This window comes from Pleurodeles waltl, chromosome 6 (genome assembly GCF_031143425.1).
Source record: "Pleurodeles waltl isolate 20211129_DDA chromosome 6, aPleWal1.hap1.20221129, whole genome shotgun sequence".
NCBI lineage: Eukaryota > Metazoa > Chordata > Amphibia > Caudata > Salamandridae > Pleurodeles > Pleurodeles waltl.
This window is the reverse complement of record NC_090445.1, coordinates 248,252,841-248,277,202: the sequence shown is the minus strand read 5'-3', so window position 1 is coordinate 248,277,202 and position 24,362 is coordinate 248,252,841. Positions and strand designations below refer to the sequence as shown.

Genomic DNA, 24,362 nt, shown 5'->3' with positions numbered 1-24,362 from the left:
ACCAACCAACTCTGTAATCCCTGCATACCTAGGGACCACAGAGTCAAGGGTCAAACACGCTTAGAATAAAAGAGAAGGAGAGATGGGCACGTCTTTGCAGGCCCAGACGGAAAGCTTGTCACTGACGGCCCTCGGGTTGTTGAGCCAGGAGGGAGCCAAAGTAACTCAACCTTTCGTAACCATCTTTCTGGTGGATACTTAATCTACCCATCTACCTGTAGATTCCTCACCTTGTGAATATTCCCCAGGAGTCAGCCTAGATTCTGAAATTTTAAAGTAGTACTCCTGTGTGCCGACAGGTGGCGTTGTGCGGCTCTACACCCAAGATGTTCCGCTCCAGAAAGGACAAGCGGAGCTGTATATAAGCATCACCCATGCATGTTGTCAGTTGCTTTCTAGGCAGTCTGTGTTCTCAGACACAGAGCCCATCAGCAGCTTTGCATGACTAGTGTGCAAATCCCTAGATTGGGACGTTTTTCAATGGAAAGAGTCCAGTTCGCAAAACGGGGGAGCCAGGAGGTTCAGTGAGGAATCTACTGTTTGACAGAAAATCCACCAGCATATTACTTACCCTGTAAGTTTATTACATGTAGTGCTGTTGTAGATTCACATGCCATGCATACTCCAGCCATATAGTGTAGGGCTTGGCCACTGCAGGTAGTTTTTCTTTGAAGAAGTCTTTTGAGTCACAAGGTATAGGTGACTCCTCCTCTAGGTGCTTTGCATGGTCACCACATAGTAGAATGAATATATCAAAGGGAAAAAAGTCTGTATCAGCCACTGGCTACAGGGGAGGAGTGGGTGTATGTGAATCTACATTACATACAACAGATTCATACAGGGTCAGGGTAAGTAACATACTCTGTTCGTAGCATGTGTGGTTAACCAGTGGATGGAACAGAGGTTTGAAACAAAGTTTTAAGGACAGGTCGAGCAACTGTGGCCTGTTCCCTTGATAACACATCCACACAATAATGTTTGGTAAAAGTGTGTGGAGTGGGCCTGGTGGCAGCATTACAAATAGCTTAAGAAATGTTTCCTAGGAAAGCCATAGCAGAACCCTGCTTGCAGGTGGAATGTGGTTGGGGTGGAGTGTAGGACTCCTTTTGCTTTAAAATAACTGGTCTCGATGCACTTGATGATTCACCTGGCTATTCCGGAGTTTGTGATGACATGTCCTTTATGTGGTCTGGAGATGGCTAAACACAACTGTTGTGTCTTATGATAACATTTGGATCTATCAATGTAACACATTAGAGCATAATTAACATCTAGAATGTGGAGTATTCTTGCATCTATTGAATCAGGACATGGGAAGAAGACCAGGAGCTCAACAGGTTAAGGTGGAAGGCGGAGACCTCCTTGGGTAAGAACGTGGAAGTAGTTCTGAGAACCACTTTATCCTTGTGAACTTGGAAAGAAAGACTCGATGTGTGAAGACTTGCATTTCATTATTGTGCCTGATAGAAGTAATTGCAATAGGGAGGGCAACCATTCATGAGAGAAATTAAAGGGGGCATGGGACCTTCCATGAAGACTTTGATAATCGGGACTTAGAAGAGAGAAGACTGTTCTCTGTTTTGCAGGTATGCTGCAATAGTAGTTAGATGTAACCTGATGGAGGTATAGACTAAGCCTAACATTTGTAAGCAACGGAGATACGCACAGATGTCCTGCACAGCAGGGATGGTGTTTTGGGTACAGTAAAGCACACAGCATTCCATTTAGCAGTAAAGCAGGTATGTGTGTGCTTCTTTAAGTATGTCCATTCACTCCTGCTGTAAACCAAGCTCTGACCCCAGGAGCCAAATTGCTATGTTGAGCTGCCTGGGGTCCGGGTGTCTGACCCTGCCACGGTCTGGGGCTAGAAGGTATGGTCTCTGTTGGGGCACTTTTCGTGTGGGACAACTGACATTTGGAGTAGGGCAAAGAACTATGGTTGTCCAGTCCATGTTAGCACCACCAGGATGTGGAGAGGGATGTTTGCCAGAGTTTCTTGACCACAAATGGAATTAGTGGGACCAGTGGAAAAGCGTAGGTAAAGATCCCTGACAAGTTGAGCCACAGAGCATTCCCCAGGGATTGGGAGTGAAGAAACGTGGCAGCAAAATTTTAGCATGTTGCTTTTTTTTGCTGTGGCGAAAAGATCCATCTCTGGGGTGGCACACCTGCTGATGTAAAGGAGTAGTACTTCAGGGTGGAGTTCCCACTCATGGACTAGGTGCTGTGTCCTGCTGAGCAGATCTGCAATGCTGTTGTCCACTCCTGGCAGAAATTTTTGTTGGTGGATGGCCCAACGCCAGATCTGTTGAGCTAGGGTTGAATGAGGCGGGGAACTAGTACATTCCTGCTTCTAAAGATGGAACACAGAAGTTATGTTGTCTGCACATAGCAGAAGGATTATGTTACTTACCCTGTAAGCATCTGTTTGTGGCATGTAGTGCTGTAGATTCACATGCTCTGCATACTCCTGCCAACTATTGTTGAGTCCGGAGTGGTGCAAACTGTTTTTCTTTGAGGAAGTCCTTTGAGTCACAAGGTCGAGTGACTCCTCCTCTCAGTGATAATGGGCATCGACTCCTTTGTAAGATTGTTTTCCCGCAGGCGAGTGAGAAAGGAGTGAAAAATGATGTCCAAGCAAAATGTAACCTATATATACATATGTTCATAAAGTGCAACTGCAACGGCCACATTCGTCCGGGGAGGAGGGAGTACTATATGCCACAAACAGATGCTTACAGGGCAAGTAACAATCCATTCGACGTCATGTATGGCTGTAGATACACAAGCTCTGCATAGAATGTAAAGCAGTCCCTCCTTAAAAGCGGTGGCTAGCCTGTGGAAGTGGCAGTAGACTATAACAGGGTACGTAGCACTGCCTGGCCTACACTGGCTTGTTGGCATGCTAAAACAGCCACACAATAGTGTTAAGTAAAGGTGTGTGGTGTGGACCATGTAGCTGCCTCACAAATGTCGGCTCTGGTAATGCTTACAAGAAAGGCCATAGCAGTTCCCTTCTTTCGAGTGGAGTGTGCTCTTGGAGAAACAGGAAAAGGTCTTCTGGCCTTAATGTAGCAAGTTTGGATACATTTGACTAGTCATCTGACTATGAGTCGGATATGGGGTTGCCATTGTGAGGTGGAGAAAAACTACAAAGAGTTGTTTTGTTTTCCTAAAAGTTTTAGTTCAATGTAATACATGAGTGCTCTTTTGATATCTAGTGTGTCAAAAGCTATTTCCGTAACAGAATCTGGTTGTAGGAAAAAACTGGGAGCTCAATAGATTGACAGCAGTGAAACTGGGAAACCACGTTGGGTAGAAATTTAGGATTAGTTCAAAGAACTACTATGAATTTGAAAGAAAGGTTCTTCTAATGTTAATGTCTGGAGTTCACCAACATGTCTGAGTGAAGTAACTGCAACTAAGAAAGCCACCTTTCATGATAGTAACTTAAATGAGCATAAGTGAAGGGGCTCAAATGGGGGACTCCCAATGAGTCTAGTTAGTACAATGTTAAGGTTCCACGAGGGGGGCTTTGGGCATCCGAGGGAGAATGACTCATTTGAGTCCATCCATGAAAGCTTTAATTTCTGGAAATCTGAAAAGCGAGATATGTTGTCTATTTTGGAGATATGCAGCTATTGCTAAAAGATGCAAGCGAAAAGGGTAAGCAAGATTTTTTTGTAGCGCGGCTTTCACTGGATCAATGTGTTTGGGTTGGCATTAACTAACAAAATGTTTTTATTTAGCAGCATAGCAGGCTCTAGTGGTTGGTCTGCATGCTTCCTTGAGAATGTCCAAACATTCTGCAGGCAAAACAACATAGCTAAAATCTATGCCCCAAGAGCCATATTTCAAGGCTGAGTGACTGGTGTCTAAGATGTCAGATTTGTTCTTCATTCTGTGTGAGAAGGTCTGGCCTTTTGGGGAGATTCTTGTGGGGGACTACTGAGCGAACCAGGAGAGGGGTGCCCCTGTTGTCCTGTAAGCAGCCCTCAAAGAGACCTACCGCCAGCATAAAAGGGACTCAGCTGCGTACAGCTCCTGAATCAACAATTCACCCGGCAGCCCAGCTACCTGCAACGAGGAATCCCTTGCAACCTCGATACAAGAGGACCAAGGCACCACCTTTAAGTCTGCAAGAACCCTTTTCCAAGTGGCCCCTGAGTGGCCCTGTCCCTGCTCGCGACTTCGACCAACCTGCAAAAGCGGAACCTGGTAACATGACTGTGCAATTTTATATGCATTTTTAAAGTGACTGCCTATTGATTCCTATGGTGCGTAATTATGCACAGAAAGGCTACATTTATTTAAACTTAAAAAATGAATAACTCAAAAAGTACTTAAGCAATTTTGATAATCTCGGTCTTAAAATTTATATAAAAATATGAAGTTTTTTTTATAAATTGGTCTCGAGTTATTCCTTGGAATACGGGAGATGCATGATTGAAACTATGAGAACAACAAATGCTTTGCACCTCTCCAAGATTAGCCTAACTGCTTGACCAAGCTACCTGCTTGTGCCATGCATACAACCCACTGCCTGCGGCATAGGTAAGTCATCACTCTAGTAGCCCTTACAGCCATAAGGGAGGGTGCACTATACCACAGATGAGGGCATAGCTGCATGAGCACTATGCCCCTGCATACCAGTCCAATTCCTAGTGTTAGGCTGACCAGTTCCTGCCAGCCTGCCACAACCAGACGAGTTTCAGGCCACATGGGGTGAGTGCCTTCATCACCCTGTGGCCAGGAACAAAGCCTGCACTGGGTGGAGGTGCTTCTCACCTCCCCCTGCAGGAACTGTAACACCTGGTGGTGAGCCTCACAGGCCCATGCCTGTTGTTACAGTGCCCCAGGGCATCCCAGCTAGTGGAGATGCCTGCCCCTCCGGACACAGCCCCCACTTTTGGCAGCAAGTCCGGAGGAGATAATGAGAAAAACAAAGAGGAGTCACCCACCAGTCAGGACAGCCCCCAAGGTATCCTGAGCTGAGGTGACCCCTGCCTTAAGAAATCCTCCATCTTGGTTTTGGAGGATTCCCCCATTAGGAATAGGGATGTGCCCCCCTCCCCTCAGGGAGAAGGCACAAAAAGGGTGTAGAATTACCCTCTAGGGCAGTAGCCCTTGGCTATTGCCCCCCAGACCTAAACACACACCTAAATTCAGTATTTAGGGGCGACACTGAACCCAGGAAATCAGATTCCTGCAACCTACAACAAGAAGGAGGACTGCTGACCTGAAAGCCCTGCAGAGACGACGGAGACGACAACTGACTTGGCCCCAGCCCTACCGTCTTGTCTCCAGACTCGAAGAACTGCACAGTAACGTATCCAGCAGGACCAGCGACCTCTGAGGACTCAGAGGACTGACCTGCACCTAAAGGACCAAGGACAGCGGCTCTGTCCAGAAACTGCAACACAATTGCAACAAAGAAGCAACTTTAAAGAGACTCTCACTTCCCGCCAGCAGTGTGAGTCTTCACACACTGCACCCGACGCCCCCGGCTCGAGTTCAGGACAACAAACACTGCAGAGAGGACTCCCAGGCGACTCCAACGACGTGGACACCCTGAATCGGCCCCACCTGCACCTGCACAGCGATGCCTGCAGAGAGGATCCAGAAGCCCCCCCTGACCGCGACAGCCTGGTAACAAAGGAACCCAACGCCTGGATCAAGCACTGCACCCACAGCCCCCAGGACCGAGAGGAACCACCTACCAGTGCAGGAGTGACCAGCAGGCGGCCCTCATCCTAGCCCAGTCTGTGGTTGGCTGGAGAAGCACCCCTGTGCCCTGCCTGCATCGCCAGAGTGACCCCCAGGTCCCTCCATTGATTTCTACAGCAAACCAGACACCTACTTTGCACACTGCACCCGGCCGCCCCTGTGCCGCTGAGGGTGTTTTGTGTGCTTGTGCCCCCACCCCCCCACTACAAAACCACACTGGTCTGCTCCCCAAGGATGCAGGTGCTTACCTGCTAGCAGACTGGAACCGGAGCACCCCTGTTCTCCATAGGCACCTATGTGTTTTGGGTTCTCCTTCGACCTCTACACTTGACCAGCCCTGTGTTGCTGGTGCTGTGGCTTTGGGGTTGCCTTGAACCCCCAACGGTAGGCTGCCTATGCCCAGGAGACTGACTGTGTAAGTACTTTACTTTAGGGCTATTTAGGGACTCCCTTGCGGTTAGGTCCCCAGATTTGACATTTGTCATACTGGTGCTGGTAAGTACAGCAGGGGTCGGGGCGGGGGGTAAGGGGTGATGTTGACACAGGGCTACACCAAACACACACCCTCAGCGGCACAGGGGCAGGCGGGTGCAGGGTACAAACACAGAGCTTTGCGCACAATGCTTTTCAATGGGGGGGGGGGACCACTGGGTCACAAAAGATGCTGCAGGCTGGGTCCAGGGGGTTGATTCCGGGAAATCAAAGGCTGGACAAGCAGGAGAGGAACCACTGGACATTGCTGGACAGTCTCTTGGATTCTCCAAGGCCAGGGAGGCTGCGGGTGCAGGGGTCTCCTTCGGCATCAGGAATCTACGTTGGATCCGGTTGCAGTCAGGGGGATCCCCTGGATTCAGGCTGCAGGCGTTGTCGTGTTTGCCAGGAGGGGTCAACCCAGGGTAGACTTGAGGTCGGGATCACCTGGGGACCTTTGCTGGGTCGGTGGGCCACTGGGACTTGGGCCGTGTGCAGAGTGGGGAGGGCTCGTGGATCCAGGACTGTTCTGGAGTCCTTTTTGGAGGTTTCCTCTGGAGTTCTTGGTCCTCTGCTGGCCAGGCAGTCCTCTGGGGAGTTTGTAGAGGTAGCTGGTCCTGCAGGATGCCTCACCTTTTTGGAGCAGAAGTCATGAAGCTGCAGACAGGAAGGTAGGGCTAGGGACAAGTCAGATGCAGTCTGGAGTCTTCGCTGCTGGGGGTCGGCTTTACAGTCCTTCTTTCTTGAGGTCACCAGGAATCTGGTAAGGTTTAGGGATGCCCCTAAATACTAGATTTAGGGTCATTACAGGGGTCAGAGAGCAGTAGCCAATGGGTACTGTCCCTGAGGGTGACTACACCCTTACTGTGCCCACTCCCTTTGGGGAAGGGGACACATTCATTACCTGTCCTCCAAAACAAAATGGAGGATTCTGCAAGGAGGGGCCACTTCAGCTCTGGACACCTTAGGGGTGGTCCAAGCTGCAGTGGTCACTCCTCATTTGACCAAATTTTCCCACCGGACCTGCCTCCGAATGTGGACCATGGTCAGGGGGGTGGGCATGGCCACTAGCAAGGGTGCCTGGGGGCACTGTAACAGGTAGCCTGAGCCTTTGAGATTCACCGCCAAGTGTTACAGTTCCTGTAGGGGGGAGATCTGAAGCACCTCCTCCAGGGAAGGCTTTGTTTCTGACCCCAAAGAGCACAAATGCTCTCACCTCATGGGGTCAGAAACATGTCCGTTAGTGGCAAGCTGGTACAGACTGGTCAGCCCTGCATGAAAGGGTTGGGTCAAATACAGGGGGCATCTCTAAGATGCCCTCTGTGTGCATGTTACAATAAATCCAACACTGGCATCAGTGTGGGTTTACTGTGCTGAGATGTTTATAACCAAACTTCCCAGTCTTCAGTGAAGCCATCGTGGAGCTGTGGAGTTTGTAATGACAAACTCCCAGCCCATGCACTTCATATGGCCACACTGCACTTACAATGTCTAAGGTGTATATTGTTCATGCAGCTATGTCCACACCTGTCGTATAGTAAACCCTGCCTTAGGGCTGTAAGTCCTGCTAGAGGGGTGACTTACCTATGCCACAGGCAGTGGTTTAGGGCATGGCACCCTGAGAGGGATGCCATGTGGACTTTACCTTTTTCTCCTCACCAACACTCACAATCTGCAATGACAGTGTGCATTCATTTGGTGAAGGGTCCCTTAGGGTGGCACAATACATTCTGCAGCCCTTAGGGACCCTCCCTGGCCACAGAGCCCTTGGGACCACTGATACCTTTCACAAGGGACTTAGCTGTGTGCCAATTGTGGAAACAATGGTACAGTTTAGGGAAAGAACACTGGTGCTAGGGCCTAGTTAGCAGGATCCCAGCACACACTTAGTCAAGTTAGCATCAATACCAGACAAAAAGTGGGGGTGGGGGGTAAGAAAGCCCCAAAAGGGCACTTTCCTACATTGGTATATTACCCAAAAATGCCACAGATGCACCTACTTTACAAGCTGATTTTGCATTAGGAGGTGTGGGTTAATATCTTTTAGCTTTAGCATTACAGATCTGGATACACTTAATTATCCATCTTGAGATACCTGCTTTAGATATACCCTTCCCCGTTTGCAGAGGTGAGAGAGCAACAAAGAGTTGTTTGGTTCTGCGAAACTCTTTAGTTATATCAACATAATACATTACTGCCCTTTTATCATTTAAAATGTGTAGAGCTCTTTCTGCAACTGATTCAGGTTGTGGGAAGCAAACCGGTAATTCAACCAATTGAATTCGGTGAAAAGTAGAGACAACCTTTGGAAGAAATGTAGGATTGGTACATAGAGTACCCTATCTTTTTGAATTTCGAAGGAGCGTTCCTTTATGGTTAATGCCTGAAGCTCATTCTCATGTCTTAGTGAGGTGACTGCTACTAGAAATGCTACCTTCCATGAAAGGAACTGAACTGGACAGTTATGTAATGATTCAAATGGTGGTCCCATTAGTCTAGTAAGTACAATATTAAGGTTCCATATTGGTGCTAGAGGCACCCTAGGTGGAATTATTATTTTAAGGCCTTCCATAAATGCCTTAATAACAGGTATCCTGAACAGTGATTAAGTGTTTGTCTATTTTGTAGATCTGCAGCTATTGCTGCAAGGTGAAGTTGTACTGATGTGTACGCTAACCCACAAGTGTGTGGATGCATATAGCAAACAATATTTTAAATAGTTGCATTGAAAGAGTCAATGTGTTTTTTTGGATAATAGAAAACAAATCTTTCCTATTTGGCACCAAGCATGCTCCAGTTATAGGCTTATATGCTTCTTTAAGAATCTTCATGCAATCTGTAGGTAAGTTCAAATATCCAAACTCTATGACTTCAGGAGCTAACCTGCAAGATTGAGATCCTTGGGACTTGGGTGCCTGATTTCTCCATGGTTCTGAATTAGAAGGTCCGGATGTAAGTGAAGCTTCTCATTTGGAACTACCAACAGTTCGAGTAGGGTTGTGAACCAAAGTTGACGTGCGCCAGTGGGAGCTATTGGAATGAGCATGACTGGTGTCTGCCTGAGCTTCCTCACCACAAAAGGAAGAAGAGGGAGAGGTGAAAAAGCCTAGGTAAATATCCCCGACCAGTTCATCCATAGAGCATTGCCCTTGGATCGCGGTTGTGTGAGTCTGGAGGCAAAGTGTGGGCATTCTGCATTGTTTGCGGTTGCTAACATGTCTATTTGTGGAAATTCTCACCGTTAGAAGTATGGTTGGAGGACCGGAGGGTGGAGTTCCCATTTGTGGATTTGTTGCCACATCCTACTGAGCAGGTCGTCAAAGTCGTTGTCCGTCCTTGGAAAGTGTTCTACTAACAAGTGAACCTGATGTCGAATTGCCCCACCTCAGATTGTCTGATGGGCGTGACAACTGTAGAGAGTGTGTCCCCCCCGGTTTCTGTAAATAAAATACTGCTGTTGTGTTGTCCGTCCAGACCTAGACAACTTTGCCTTGAAGGTAAACCAGAAAAGCTTTCAATGCTAGGTAAATGGCTTGAAGTTCCAAGTAGCTGATGTTTAGGGCTTTGTGTTTGGAGTAATTAAGTCCTTCTATTGACAAGTTGTGTAGATGAGCACCCCAGCCTGTAAGAGATGCATCTGCTGTCAGAGTGATCTGAGGAGCAGGGTCTAGAAACGGCTGCCCTTGTAACAGATTTTGTGTGTTCCACCATTGCAGAGAATGATATGCACGATGTCTAGCAATACTAGATCTTGGATTTGACCCTGTGATTGAGTCCATTGTCTCGCCAAGCACTCTTGGTGGCCCACATGAGGTCTTGCATGTGGTACTACTGCAATGCAAGAAGCCATCTTCCCTATATTTCTCTGAATTGTTCTCACGGTTATCTATTGGTTGGGACGTAACTGTTTCAAAAGCGTTACTATATTTTGAATCCTGAGTGCATTTGGGTAGGCCAATCTCAAGTGAGTGTTGAGAACAGCCCCTACATATGGTTGTATCTGAGATCGTTGAAGATAAAACCTAGCTGGTGAAGAAGATGAAGTGTTGTTTGAGTGTGCTGAATACATAGCAGGAGTGAACTGGACTTGATTAGGCAATCGTCCAGATACGCAAAGACGTGAATGCTCTGCGCAGATGTGCTGCATCTACCGCCAGGCTTTTGGTGAATACATGAGGTGCAGTTGTTACTTCAAAAAGGAGTAATTTGAATTAATAATGTCTTCCCTGTATTACAAATCTGAGATATTTTCAGTGGGCAGGATGTATTAGGATGTGGAAATATGCTTCCTTTTAATCCAGTGTGGACATGAAGTTTCCTTCTTGTAAAAAATATATTACATCTTGGAGAGTTCCCATATGGAAATGTTCTGATAAAATGTAGTGATTTAACAGCCTGAGATCAAGTATTGGTCGCAGTGATCCGTCCTTTTTGGGAATACACTCCTGTTCCTCGGATGAATTGGGACAATTTCTATTGCCTCTTTCTGAAGGAGAGCTTGCACTTCCTGATTTAGTAATTGTAGGTGTTCTACAGTGTGTTTTTGGTTGCGAGGTGGTATGCCTGGGGGTGTGTTTATAAGCTCCAGGCAACAACCATGTTGGATAATATCCATTACCCAGTAATCTGTTATGTTTTGCTATTTGTGAAAAAACTGTTGTAAACATCCCTTGACAGGTGTTGAATGATCGGGGGAATGGGAAGTCAGTCACTGCTTTGATGTGAACAGGGTAGTGAGAGTGGAGGGGCCTTTCCCTCGTCCCTTTGAATTGCTGCCCATATATGTGCCTCTGTGGAATTCTCTAGAAAGGGGGGCTGGACGTTGCTGCCTAAAAGAGGTAGTTAGTTCTGACATGGATTGTTTATTTCCCTGCTTATATGTAGGCCTTCGAAAGGAACCTCGATTAGTGGGAGTTTGAAGTGCCCCCATAGACTTGGCTACCTCTGAGTCTTTTTTTTAATCTTTTCCACAGTTTGGTCTACTTCAGGGCCAAAACGTTGTTGTTTATCAAAGGGAGCATTTAACAGTGTTTGCTGCACCTCAGGTTTAAAGCCCGATATGCGTAGCCAGGCATGTCTATGGAGTAAAACTCTAGTGTTTATCCCCCAGCAGCAGTGTGTGCTGCATCTAGAGCACACTTAATTGAAATTATTTGAAATCAACTTTCAAATAATTCCAATGGAAGATGTTGAACGAGATACTCCATCTCACCCCAATGTGCTTTGCCGTATCTAGCTAACAACCCTTTGGTGTCAACTATCTTTCAGTAATTAGATGCTTGTACCTCCAACCCTTTTACCTGATGCATCAATTAACTTTGATTCCTTATCAGGTGGAGGTGCTTCTGCTCTTGTTTGTGAGTTCGCTCGCTTGCAAGAGTTTGATACCACTAGGGAATCTGGTGGAATGTGACCTCTAATATATGCAGGATCAGATGGAGCTGCCTTATATTTTTCGTCGATCCTGGGTGTAATTACTCTGGCACAGACAGGATCTTTAAAAATATCGTCTACATGGCGTGTCATTCCCTTCAACATGGGCAGATATTGGCATGCTCGAGTGATGGAGGAAGGTGTCTCAAATAGAAAATCTTCTATGGAGTGCTGGTGTAATGGGATCTGGTGATATGCAGCCGCCCTAGCTACCAACTCATTAAATTACATTGTATCATCTGGTGGTGAAGGCTCAGCCAGATATACATCCGGGTCAGTGTCGCCTGGTGGGTCAATGTCATAAATATCCCAAGGATCTACTGGCTGTTGTGTATGAATATCATCGTCACTCCATTGTTCCCCTATGTAAGGTTGTGGAGAACCTTGTGGAGTTGTCTCAACAATATCCCCTATAGCTGAAGAAGGGTGGGGTGTAGGAGGAGAAATAGGACCGGTGGAAATGTCCTTTATGTTATTTTTGTGAGCTGGTGGTAAAGTAATGTCATTCTCTACTGAAGACTGACTTTTAGTTTGAGTGGACATCTGCTTCATAGATTTAGCAATGATCTGACCCATATTCGGTTGAATATGAAGAGTCTTTTGCTTTGGATTGAGTTTCTCCGCCATAGTGTGTAGAATAGGCCCTGGTTCGGAAGCAGTTTGTTTTAATGCTGGAGCTGAAGTTTTCGGTACCAAAGTAGGTTTCTGGTTCGATGCCGATGTAGTTGGGTACTGAAGAGCCAGATGTTGGAGTCGGTCCCAAAACTATTCGGGCCTGGTGAGTGGAGGGAGTTTTCGGCTTCGCTTTCAGTGCCAAGCTCGAGGACAGGGAATCCTCCGCGATTGTTCAGTGCCTACCATAGCCAGTTGGCAGTGGCGGCCCAGAAGCCGTGCCGAATGTCTTTTGAAGGGCAGGGTAGGGGCCTTTGTAATCACTGCGCCCTGCCCCGGTGGAACCTCCTGCGTGGGCAAGCTTCGGAGTCTGACTCCGAGATGGAAATGGCCTCTTCCTCAGCTGCCGAAGGCTTGTGCAGCTCTTGCTGCTGCTGAATGTGTTGGAGACCAACGATGTGTCTGGTGTCTCCTCCAATTCCTTGGGCTGCATTTCTTTCCTGCGCACTGGACAATCCCTCAGCGTTTTCTTCTATCGAAACGATCGACAGGCCTCACAGCTCTCCTCGTCATGACCCGGAGAAAGGCAGAGGTTACAAACCGATTGAAGGTCTGAGTACGGGTACTCAGCGTGGCAACGGGGACAAAATCAAAATGGTTCCATCAGCAGTGCATTGTTTGTGTCTACTGTTGGATGTGAAATAAGATGACGAAGCCCGAACAAACAAGGCCCAAAGGCTGGGATCGAAATTGGTCTATTCTCGATGTACGCTGGTAGAACACAAACAAAAACAATACTGACGATTAAGAAAACGTACAATGATCCGAGGGAAGCCCAAAACGATTTTGAACCAAAGCACCGAAGAACACGTCCGAACCGGATGGCGGAAAGAAAACAATCTAACAATGGAGTCAATGTCCATGCACACTATTACCGAGAGGAGAGGTCACTTTACCTCGTGACTCCAACAGCTTCTTCGCAGAAAAACAACTTGCACACATCGGGACCCAACACTAGATGGCAGAAGTATGCAGAGCATGTGTATCTACAGCCACACATGCCACCAAATCTTGTTTTATCTCCCACAGGATAACATTGCAGAACTCAGAAATTGCACTGTGTCCACTTTTTATAGTGAAAATAATTCATATTTGAAAACTTACCTGAATGATTTTTCTCTGATGCCTGAACATATATAAAGATACCTGCTTTTTAAAAAAAAAATTAAATAAATTGGTGTGGATCCCCTTCTCAAGTCGTGTGTCAAATTTCTTAACTATTGTAGGTACTTGTAGATGTTTTGCACTTCTCTAAGTTAAACCTAAGGCTGCCCGACCACACTGCCCCTAAAAAGAGCACTTTGGGATTGCAGAGCACACCTTGTCCACTCACTGGGGAACCCCTGGATCTTTTAAACGGTATTCACATACTACATAAAGGTCCAGATTCCTACAAACGGTGTCCTGGCACTGCGTGCATGATGTTTAGAGGTTAGGCAGTGTCAACAGTAGCAACGCAGAGTCTTGAGCCGCATAGAATGTTTCGATAACTAACACTTGCCTGACACCCAACTGCAGTGGTAGTATATTGTATTCGACAGACATGCTCTGTCTCTGCAAGTTGCAGGTGTCAAGTCGGAATGCCTGTGACAGGAGTGACAGTGGAGAGGTAATTTTTCCTGCTTTACAACTTCCTCTCCTTGGAGTCTCCACTATATGGGTCTTGAGGGAAGGCACAGATATTTACAGGTGGCCTTGTCACTCTTCCTCGTGTCCTTTGCCTCTATGAGGTATTTTTGCTTTCTCCTAACCGGATGTATCAATGTTTTTGAGACATTTTTTAATAGAATTCACTCTGACAGACTAGGGCACAAGGAAAGCAGATTACAACTATTAGATGAGGAACTGTAACAGCCTTTTTCTCCTGCAGGAGGGAAACTTCACAAAAAGTTAATACATGAGGACAGGAAACAAAATAGGTGAAAAACACCTTTAACAGCTCATTAGGGTTAATATACATCAAGTGAAAACAAAAAACTTAATTCTGAGACAAAGTCCTCAGAAGCATAGGCGAAAAAACATCTGAAGTATTCACGGACAACACACACACACAACCCCCTCCCCCTCAAGCAACAGAAAAAAACAGACAATGAGACAACTGCCATTAGTAGGCATCATGGGACATGAAAGCCTTTACACTTATAAAAGGATGCTTTTAAAAAAAAGAAAAAAATATATATATATATTGTATAATTTGTTTTTTTGTTTTCTTGTGTAAAGCACATCTAAGCTGCATTTTCCCTCAATCTTTCGTTGTAAGACAGTAGTCTACGTGAGAGTGTTTGCTACTACAAAACAGTCAAATTCAGGAAAAACAATCAGCCTTATATAGGCCTTGAAGTGCTTTTCAGCCACTGTTTGGATATAAGGCATTTCTGTCCTTCATGTCTATGAATAAAGATCCTGTAATGATGCCAGATTGTCCTGTAAACCCCAGGATTCTGTTGCAGAAAAAGGCACAAATTAAACAAACCTGAAAAGCTGCCTTCATGGCTGAGAGACGGTCTCCCATTGCTCCTGTTGAAGGCTTGTATGCCTCATAGTTACTCATTACTGAGTTGCTAATACCGCGTTCCTGTGGGGGGAAAAAAAAGAGGGACACATGGAAACATAAAAAATATGGTCAACGCATTGTAAAATGGTCCAAAGACTACTCCGTTATCAATTGTTAAACTGCACACTGAAAATAAATGGCAATGACTTACAAAGGCATTTGCAAAAAACAGAAAAACAAAAGACAAATAATGACTTAGCAGTAACACCCCCAACACTACTTGACACACCAGGCCCCTACGGGATCAGTAATAAGACAATTCATGTTAACTGTTTTGTTTTTTAATTATGACTGCATAGTTTATGCTCTTTAATTATTTTTTTTATTTTATTATTATAGGGGTGGTGAGCAAAGAACCAATTAGTTGCTTTCAAATCACTGTGTAGCCCTAATGCTTTCTATACTATGAAAAGGTAGGAGTAGGAAATATTAGTATGATGGTGGGGTGACAGAAGGCAAATGACTGGAATAGGAAGGCCAGGGAGAGGTGAAGACAATTGTTCTAATTACAGGAGAAGGGGAGGTGGTTTAAGGTAGTTTCTTCAAAGAGCATCGCTTTACAATTCTTCTTCAAAGAAACCATGATGGTTGAAGCCTTCAGCTTTAGATCCAGTGAACTTAACCTTTATCTTCATGTACTGATTCAGGTTTTCTTTGAACAAACATTTCACAGAAGACAACTCTGGTGCTGCTGCCTGGAGGATGAATGTGGAGGTTATATTTTTGGCTCATATTCTGGACCTTAAACGACTGGGTGGGCGGGGGGGACATTCCTGTGGTCGTATACACACAGGGAAATAGAAGAGTTTTCTATGTGATAGTTGATTTGGTGAACAAAGTACATGTAGCCTTGTAAATACCATCATAAACTGACCTTTGAGTAGAGACAGGGAGTCTCCCAGGTCCTGTAGGGAGGGGGTCTGAATTTCACCACAGATAAATTACACCTCAAGGAATAGGAAATGGCAAAAGTCTGGGTAAGAGAGAAAGAGGTACTGCAGGTGGAAAGGGGCCAATGGGGACTCAAGGATAAAACGTTACCCACAGGATGAATCTTCACTGCTCCATTTGGCCAGCTATTGAAGTCATTTCCATACTGTTTTGCATTAAACCATATAGATAATATCAGAGAATGATTATTTCCAGCCTTAGATCAGTATTCACCCATTGTCTCAGCCCTCAGTATAGCTTGGCTGTGGGAGAAAAAATCTTTCAAAGAGGTCAGAGATTGGTACAAGTGTCAAAAGACAGCCCCACTGTTGTATAGTTCCCTTGTACTTACAGAGGTGTCAGCCCCAAGTCCTGGCCGCTCTCTATAGCCCAGTCCACCTCCTCCGACATTCAGCTTCTTTCCTTTTCCACCCTTGAAGCGGGATTTGCGAAACCATGCATTCTACGGTTAAATAAAGTTGGTATTAAGAAAACAAAATTTGGTCGAGTTCATAAATGCAGGATGTAGAAGGTTACATTATAACAAAACCATGTGTAGAAGGACGGGAATGGTGAGGCAGCTTCTCCTGCCCCCCTTCCCCGAATAGAAACAGTACTTACCTGTAACTACCAGGATACAACTTGCTCCTTTAACTACAGATCTGCAGTGTGACCTACTCTGTCTGTTCAGTCTATTTTTCACTGGAAGCAATTCGTTTTTACTTACATTTTTAAACATGAATACAAAATCGGTTTCCACAAACTTTTTATTTATATAAATGGAAACCAATACTTGATTAGCTTCGCATTCTGTCATGAAGCCTCATGGCAATGGCTGTTCACATTGACAGCATGGAGAACGAAAAAGCTTCAGTAAACAAGTCTCCCTTTAACTTTTAGTCTGACTACCTACAACCCTCAGAGCAAGTAATCTACAGCGTCTGATTATGTGTTTGTAATGCAGTGACGAGCAAGAGCAATTTTCTTCTAAACGCAACTAACCACCTTCAGTTCAGAGCCTACAATAAATGTAATGAATTAACTAAAGCTTTTTATCTTTATTTCAGCTATTTCCTGCACTGTAGAGGGCAATGTACCAGTGCTGTCCTGAAAATTCAATGGAGAGTCTGCTATTTCAGGGTAATAAACTGCCCTATTAAGAAGTGATGTAATTTGTTCAATTAACCTAATTATCTTTCCATTACAGTGAGCAGGGTTTCCTTATAACACAGAAAGGGTGAATAAGCTTGAACTGCTGATTGGCCTGCTTTGCTCTACATCTGTGAAAACTCCTTAACTTGTGCACTGCATCACAATGGGCATTTAAAAATGCTAAGAAAAAATAAAATGCATTGTACTGGTAATGATTAGAAACTATACCACAAAACAGTATGAGGGGCACCTGGCACCCAGACTTGGACTGAAAAACAGCTATGTTACAATATAGTGCGGGCAAAGCTTTAGACTTGGACTGCCAAATTAAACCATTTTTAGCATTTACATTATTAATCTGGCATTAGTTACATCAAGTGCAAGTGAGTCCGGTAGCAGGAAGTCCAAGTTGTAAAATGGGTTGCCAAACAGGTGAGGTGTACCTAAATACATTTCTGAAAGGAAACAAATAAAACAGCCATGTTTTCAGTGAAACTGTAGCACAACTACTTAATTAGTCTGCAGATTTCACCAATCCACTTCTTTTTGAAAACCTACTTTTAACAAGTCTGGCTTAGAAGCTCCTAGAAGTAACATTCTTGCAACATTTTACTAAAGAAAAAATTATTGGTGATTATACATTACAAATGACTTAGAAATGTTGCTAACAATATCTTTCTGCAGCCAACTACTGCTGCTTGGCAGGCTGATACAGAGTACCAGTAATTACTTCTGTAAAACTACTGCCTGCCAGGCATGAGGAGTGGACAGCACCAGTGGCCCACACATCTGAAAGCTCCTCAGAACAATGGCCTTCCTGGACCTCCATAACCCTGTGTGACAGCTGTCCATCAGGGAGAACTCTACTTACGGACAAACCAGGTATCAAAAACAACGGATAAGCTGTGCCTACCTCGTTACGTTATGGAGGACAGTAAGTTGTTTTAGGATGATCTTAAGAAAGGGACTGGTGGGGAGGTGGACAGGGACTTTAAAAATAAACTGGTTTATCCCCAGTAGGCACATTGGAGGCTAAAACTGCTAGCTTATGAACAAGCACATTAGTCTTGCCTTTTGTTGGTGCAACATATAACAGATACCTTGTAATGTGGTGCCTAAGGGCTGTTCGCGAACAATATTACAGTAACTTATAAACGTTTTCCAATTAGCCACAGAATTTACCCATAAAGTGGGCTCTCTAGACTGTTCAAGGATTTGCACAAACTTCTCCGGAAACAATGGGTAGTCAAATTGTAAGACTAAAGATGCCAAATTGCAAGATTTAGTGTGCTGAGGTTGGCGTGAAGGCTGTCTGAGGAGATCTATGTGCAGTGGTAGCTTTTAACAAAAGATGGGAAATTTGCAGTAGTAGTACCACGGAAGCTAAGCCCAGGTAAGAGCTATGAGGTTTAATTTCGTTGTTTACTTGTGCAACTTCCCAACAATGTATGTAATGAGAGGAAGAAGGCGGAAAAGCATATGCAAATCTGGATAAGCAAGTGATTCAGAGAGCACTGCTGTAAGGAAATGCCTCCTTGGGATGGTTACCCCCTGACTTTTTGCCTGTGCTGATGCTAAGTTTTGATTTGAAAGTGTGCTGAGGCCTGCTAACCAGGCCCCAGCACCAGTGTTCTTTCCCTAACCTGTACTTTTGTTTCCACAATTGGCACACCCTGGCATCCAGGTAAGTACCTTGTAACTGGTACCCCTGGTACCAAGGGCCCTGATGCCAGGGAAGGTCTCTAAGGGCTGCAGCATGTCTTATGCCACCCTGGGGACCCCTCACTCAGCACAGACACACCGCTTGCCAGCTTGTGTGTGCTAGTGGGGATAAAAAGACTGAGTCGACATGGCACTCCCGTCAGGGTGCCATGCCAACCTCACACTGCCTATGAAGTATAGATAAGTCACCCCTCTAGCAGGCCTTACAGCCCTAAGGCAGGGTGCACTATACCATAGGTGAGGGCATAAGTGCATGAGCACTATGGCCCTACAGTGTCTAAGCCAAACCTTAGACATTGTAAGTGCAGGGTAGCCATAAGAGTATATGGTCTGGGAGTCTGTCAAACACGAACTCCACAGCACCATAATGGCTACACTGAAAACTGTGAAGTTTGGTATCAAACTTCTCAGCACAATAAATGCACACTGATGCCAGTGTACATTTTATTGTAACATACACCCCAGAGGGCACCTTAGAGGTGCCCCCTGAAACCTTAACCGACTACCCGTGTAGGCTGACTGGTTTTAGCAGCCTGCCACACACCAGATATGTTGCTGGCCACATGGGGAGAGTGCCTTTGTCACTCTGTGGCTAGTAACAAAGCCTGTACTGGGTGGAGGTGCATCTCACCTCCCCCTGCAGCAACTGTAACACCTGGCGGTGAGCCTCAAAGGCTCACCCCCTTTGTTACAGCACCACAGGGCACTCCAGCTAGTGGAGTTGCCCGCCCCCTCCGGCCACGGCCCCACTTTTGGCAGCAAGGCCGGAGGAGATATTGAGAAAAACAAGGAGGAGTCACTGGCCAGTCAGGACAGCCCCTAAGGTGCAGATGGAGGATTCCCCCAATAGGATTAGGGATGTGCCCCCCTCCCCTCAGGGAGGAGGCACAAAGAGGGTGTAGCCACCCTCAGGGCTAGTAGCCATTGGCTACTAACCCCCCAGACCTAAACACACCTGCATCTAGAAGGACCAAGAACTCCCGAGGACAGCAGCTCTGTTCACCACAGACTGCAACTTTGCAACAAAGAAGCAACTATGAAACAACATGCGTTTCCCACCGGAAGCGTGAGAGTTGGCACTCTGCACCCGACGCCCCCAGCTCAACTTGTGGAGAACAATCACTTCACGGAGGACTCCACGGTGACTGCGAGACCGTGAGTAGCCAGAGTTGACCCCCCTGAGCCCCCATAGCGACACCTGCAGAGGGAATCCAGAGGCTCCCCCTGACCGCGACTGCCTGCTTCAAAGACCCGACACCTGGTAAAGGCACTGCATCCGCAGCCCCCAGGACCTGAAGGATCCGACCTCCAGTGCAGGAGCGACCGCCAGGTGGCCTTCTCCCTTGCCCAGGTGGTGGCTACCCCGAGGAGCCCCCCCTTGCCTGCCTGCATCGCTGAAGAGACCCCTTGGTCTCCCATTGCTTTCTATTAAAAACCCGACGCTTGTTTGCATACTGCACCCGGCCGCCCCCGTGCCGCTGAGGGTGTACTTTCTGTGTGGACTTGTGACCCCCCCCCCCCCCCCGGTGCCCTACAAAACCCCCCTGGTCTGCCCTCCGAAGACACGGGTACCTACCTGCTGGCAGACTGGAACCGGGGCCCCCTCTTCTCCATTGAAGCCTATGTGTTTTGGGCACCACTTTGACCTCTGCACCTGACCGGCCCTGAGCTGCTGGTGTGGTAACTTTGGGGTTGCTCTGAACCCCCAACGGTGGGCTACCTTGGACCCAAACTTGAACCCCGTAGGTGGTTTACTTACCTGCAAAAACTAACAAACACTTACCTCCCCCAGGAACTGTTGAAAATTGCACGGTCTAGTTTTAAAATAGCTATATGTCATTTATGTGAAAACTGTATATGCTATTTTGCTAATTCAAAGTTCCTAAAATACCTACCTGCAATACCTTTCATTTGAAGTATTACATGTAAATCTTGAACCTGTGGTTCTTAAAATAAATTAAGAAAATATATTTTTTCTATACAGAAACCTATTGGCCTGGAATTGTCTCTGAGTGTGTGTTCCTCATTTATTGCCTGTGTGTGTACAACAAATGCTTAACACTACTCCTTGGATAAGCCTACTGCTCGACCACACTACCACAAAATCGAGCATTAGAATTATCTCTTTTTGCCACTATCTTACCTCTAAGGGGAACCCTTCAACTCTGTGCATACTATTCCTTACTTTGAAATAGTGCATACAGAGCCAACTTCCTACAACTGCAAATCAAATAAGGGTTTATAAAGCGCCCATAAGGGTCTCAAGGCGCTAAGGGGGTTTGTGATCTGAGCTTCAGTCGAAGATCCAGATTTTAAGGTAATTCCTGAATTGGGGTAGTGATGGTGACTGCCTGAGGTGCAGGGGCAGGGTACTCCACATGGACTGTGGGTGTGCGTACCTGAAGAACAAGCTTTTGCATTTTGTAATCTCAACATCCAACAGACAGATATACCATTGGGGTCTCCCATTAGAGGAACTATTAGTGCAGCAGTTGGATGTTTACTTCACTTTTGAGTGTTTTGTTGGTGCGTCCTGCTCTCCGGGTCCACAAAGCTGCTGCCCACTCTTAGGAAGTGTTCTACTGGAAAGGGACCAGTGTGAAAAGGTCTGCGCTAACAAGAAAAGTTGTGGAGAGTTCAGGCCCCACCTGTTTTTGTAACTAGTCTATGATGGTGATGTCTGTGCAAATTAGCAGTCTTGCTGCAAAGAGGGTTATGAAAAGCTTGTAGTGCTAGCTGAACTACCATCAGTTCCAGTATAGCGGTGTGCTGTTGATGTGATGCTGAGACCACTGGCCCTAGATTGGTCCATGTGAGCTCCGCACCACATTAAGAGAGGACTCTGATGGTGACTGGCATTGGAGGAGGGAGGGGTGAGTGGGGTGGGGGGGGGGGGGGGGGAGGGGGGGGGGGGAAATGGAGAGGGGGTTGGGTTCCAGGAAAGACAATATCAATAACAAGTTTCTGTTGTTACCCCTATTGCAGTTTGTGCTGTCCACTGGGCTCTACCAACACTAGATCCTTCCAGCGACCAGTTCCTTGTGACTACTGTCTCGCAAGGCACTGCTGCAAAAGAAACATTTGCAATCAGGTGTTTGGGACTCTCGCGGTCGGTTTAAGCTTTGCAGGTCACTGTACTAAATATGGAACCCAATAACAGTGGTATCTGGTGGGAGCAGGGGTATGTTTTGTTTTGGGTATTTGGCAGTAAACCACAATGTGTGGAAGGGTGACATGTCTTGTTGAATATGAGCAAGGTCTTCCTCTCAGCTGCTGCTCTTTACCAACTAAGCAGCAAAGTATACACTGAAGAGGCGTGACTACAACCGCTACAAATCTGGTAAACATTCCAACAGTTGCTGTGACCCCATAGGAAATGGAAGTAAGCTGGCAGGGTGGGGATGTGGAAGTAGGCACCCTTGAGACTGAAGCGCAGCCTTTAATCCCTGCCGCAGAGCAGAAGGAATGATATCTTGTGAGAGCTGTAATCTTAGCGTGCTTCAATCCTCTTATTGAGATGTTGGAAACAGAGTATTGGGCACAATGTCCCCTCTTTATTGAGGATTAGAAAGTACAGGGAATACATTCATTGCCCTTACTGCTGTGGATAGGCTGGTTTGATGGGTCCTTTTTATGGTCTGACCTGACAGCGTAGCTGTCACTAGGCAACTGTGTTCATCACCAGAAAGTGGCTTTGGCTCTGCCCACACGTTGGGAGCCAGGAGTATATGTTTTGAGTGGACAGAAATTATATGCATCCACAAAAATAGGGTTTGTCCCTCTGTAGGAAGTTGGCTCTGTATATACTATTTCAAAGTAAGAAATAGTGTGCACAGAGTCCAAGTGTTCCCCTTAGAGGTAAGTGTAGGAAGTTGGCTCTGTATGTGCTATTTCAAAGTAAGGAATAGCATGCACAGAGTCCAAGGGTTCCCCTTAGAGGTAAAATAGTGGTAAAAATAGATAATACTAATGCTCTATTTTGTGGTAGTGTGGTCGAGCAGTAGGCTTATCCAAGGAGTAGTGTTAAGCATTTGTTGCACATACACATAGACAATAAATGAGGTACACACACTCAGAGACAAATCCAGCCAATAGGTTTTTATATAGAAAAATATCTTTTCTTAGTTTATTTTAAGAACCACAGGTTCAAATTCTACATGTAATATCTCATTCGAAAGGTATTGCAGGTAAGTACTTTTGGAACTTCAAATCATCAAAATTGCATGTATACTTTTCAAGTTGTTGCCAAATAGCTGTTTTAAAAGTGGACACTTAGTGCAATTTTCACAGTTCCTAGGGGAGGTAAGTTTTGGTTAGTTTTACCAGGTAAGTAAGACACTTACAGGGTTCAGTTCTTGGTCCAAGGTAGCCCACCGTTGGGGGTTCAGAGCAACCCCAAAATCACCACACCAGCAGCTCAGGGCCGGTCAGGTGCAGAGTTCAAAGTGGTGCCCAAAACACATAGGCTAGAATGGAGAGAAGGGGGTGCCCCGGTTCCGGTCTGCTTGCAGGTAAGTACCCGTGTCTTCGGAGGGCAGACCAGGGGGGTTTTGTAGGGCACCGGGGGGGACACAAGTCCACACAGAAATTTCACCCTCAGCGGCGCGGGGGCGGCCGGGTGCAGTGTAGAAACAAGCGTCGGGTTCGCAATGTTAGTCTATGAGAGATCTCGGGATCTCTTCAGCGCTGCAGGCAGGCAAGGGGGGGATTCCTCGGGGAAACCTCCACTTGGGCAAGGGAGAGGGACTCCTGGGGGTCACTTCTCCAGTGAAAGTCCGGTCCTTCAGGTCCTGGGGGCTGCGGGTGCAGGGTCTCTCCCAGGCGTCGGGACTTTAGGTTCAAAGAGTCGCGGTCAGGGGAAGCCTCGGGATTCCCTCTGCAGGCGGCGCTGTGGGGGCTCAGGGGGGACAGGTTTTGGTACTCACAGTATCAGAGTAGTCCTGGGGTCCCTCCTGAGGTGTTGGATCGCCACCAGCCGAGTCGGGGTCGCCGGGTGCAGTGTTGCAAGTCTCACGCTTCTTGCGGGGAGCTTGCAGGGTTCTTTAAAGCTGCTGGAAACAAAGTTGCAGCTTTTCGTGGAGCAGGTCCGCTGTCCTCGGGAGTTTCTTGTCTTTTCGAAGCAGGGGCAGTCCTCAGAGGATGTCGAGGTCGCTGGTCCCTTTGGAAGGCGTCGCTGGAGCAGGATCTTTGGAAGGCAGGAGACAGGCCGGTGAGTTTCTGGAGCCAAGGCAGTTGTCGTCTTCTGGTCTTCCTCTGCAGGGGTTTTCAGCTAGGCAGTCCTTCTTCTTGTAGTTGCAGGAATCTAATTTTCTAGGGTTCAGGGTAGCCCTTAAATACTAAATTTAAGGGCGTGTTTAGGTCTGGGGGGTTAGTAGCCAATGGCTACTAGCCCTGAGGGTGGGTACACCCTCTTTGTGCCTCCTCCCAAGGGGAGGGGGACACAATCCTAACCCTATTGGGGGAATCCTCCATCTGCAAGATGGAGGATTTCTAAAAGTTAGAGTCACTTCAGCTCAGGACACCTTAGGGGCTGTCCTGACTGGCCAGTGACTCCTCCTTGTTTTTCTCATTATTTTCTCCGGCCTTGCCGCCAAAAGTGGGGCCTGGCCGGAGGGGGCGGGCAACTCCACTAGCTGGAGTGTCCTGCTGGGTTGGCACAAAGGAGGTGAGCCTTTGAGGCTCACCGCCAGGTGTGACAATT

General features: G+C 46.5%; 1 protein-coding gene across 6 annotated transcripts in view; it reads right to left on the bottom strand.

The window, feature by feature from the left end:
* Nucleotides 1–24,362, bottom strand: part of DDX42 (DEAD-box helicase 42) — a 516,281-nt gene that overhangs the window by 11,843 nt on the left and 480,076 nt on the right. For all 6 annotated transcript variants that reach the window (XM_069238031.1, XM_069238033.1, XM_069238036.1 and 3 more), the window contains 2 exons: nucleotides 16,140–16,250; nucleotides 14,777–14,878 (listed from right to left, as the gene is read on the bottom strand). In XM_069238031.1, coding sequence (XP_069094132.1) covers nucleotides 14,777–14,878; nucleotides 16,140–16,250 — 213 coding nt within the window. The remainder of the gene's footprint in view (nucleotides 1–14,776; nucleotides 14,879–16,139; nucleotides 16,251–24,362) is intronic.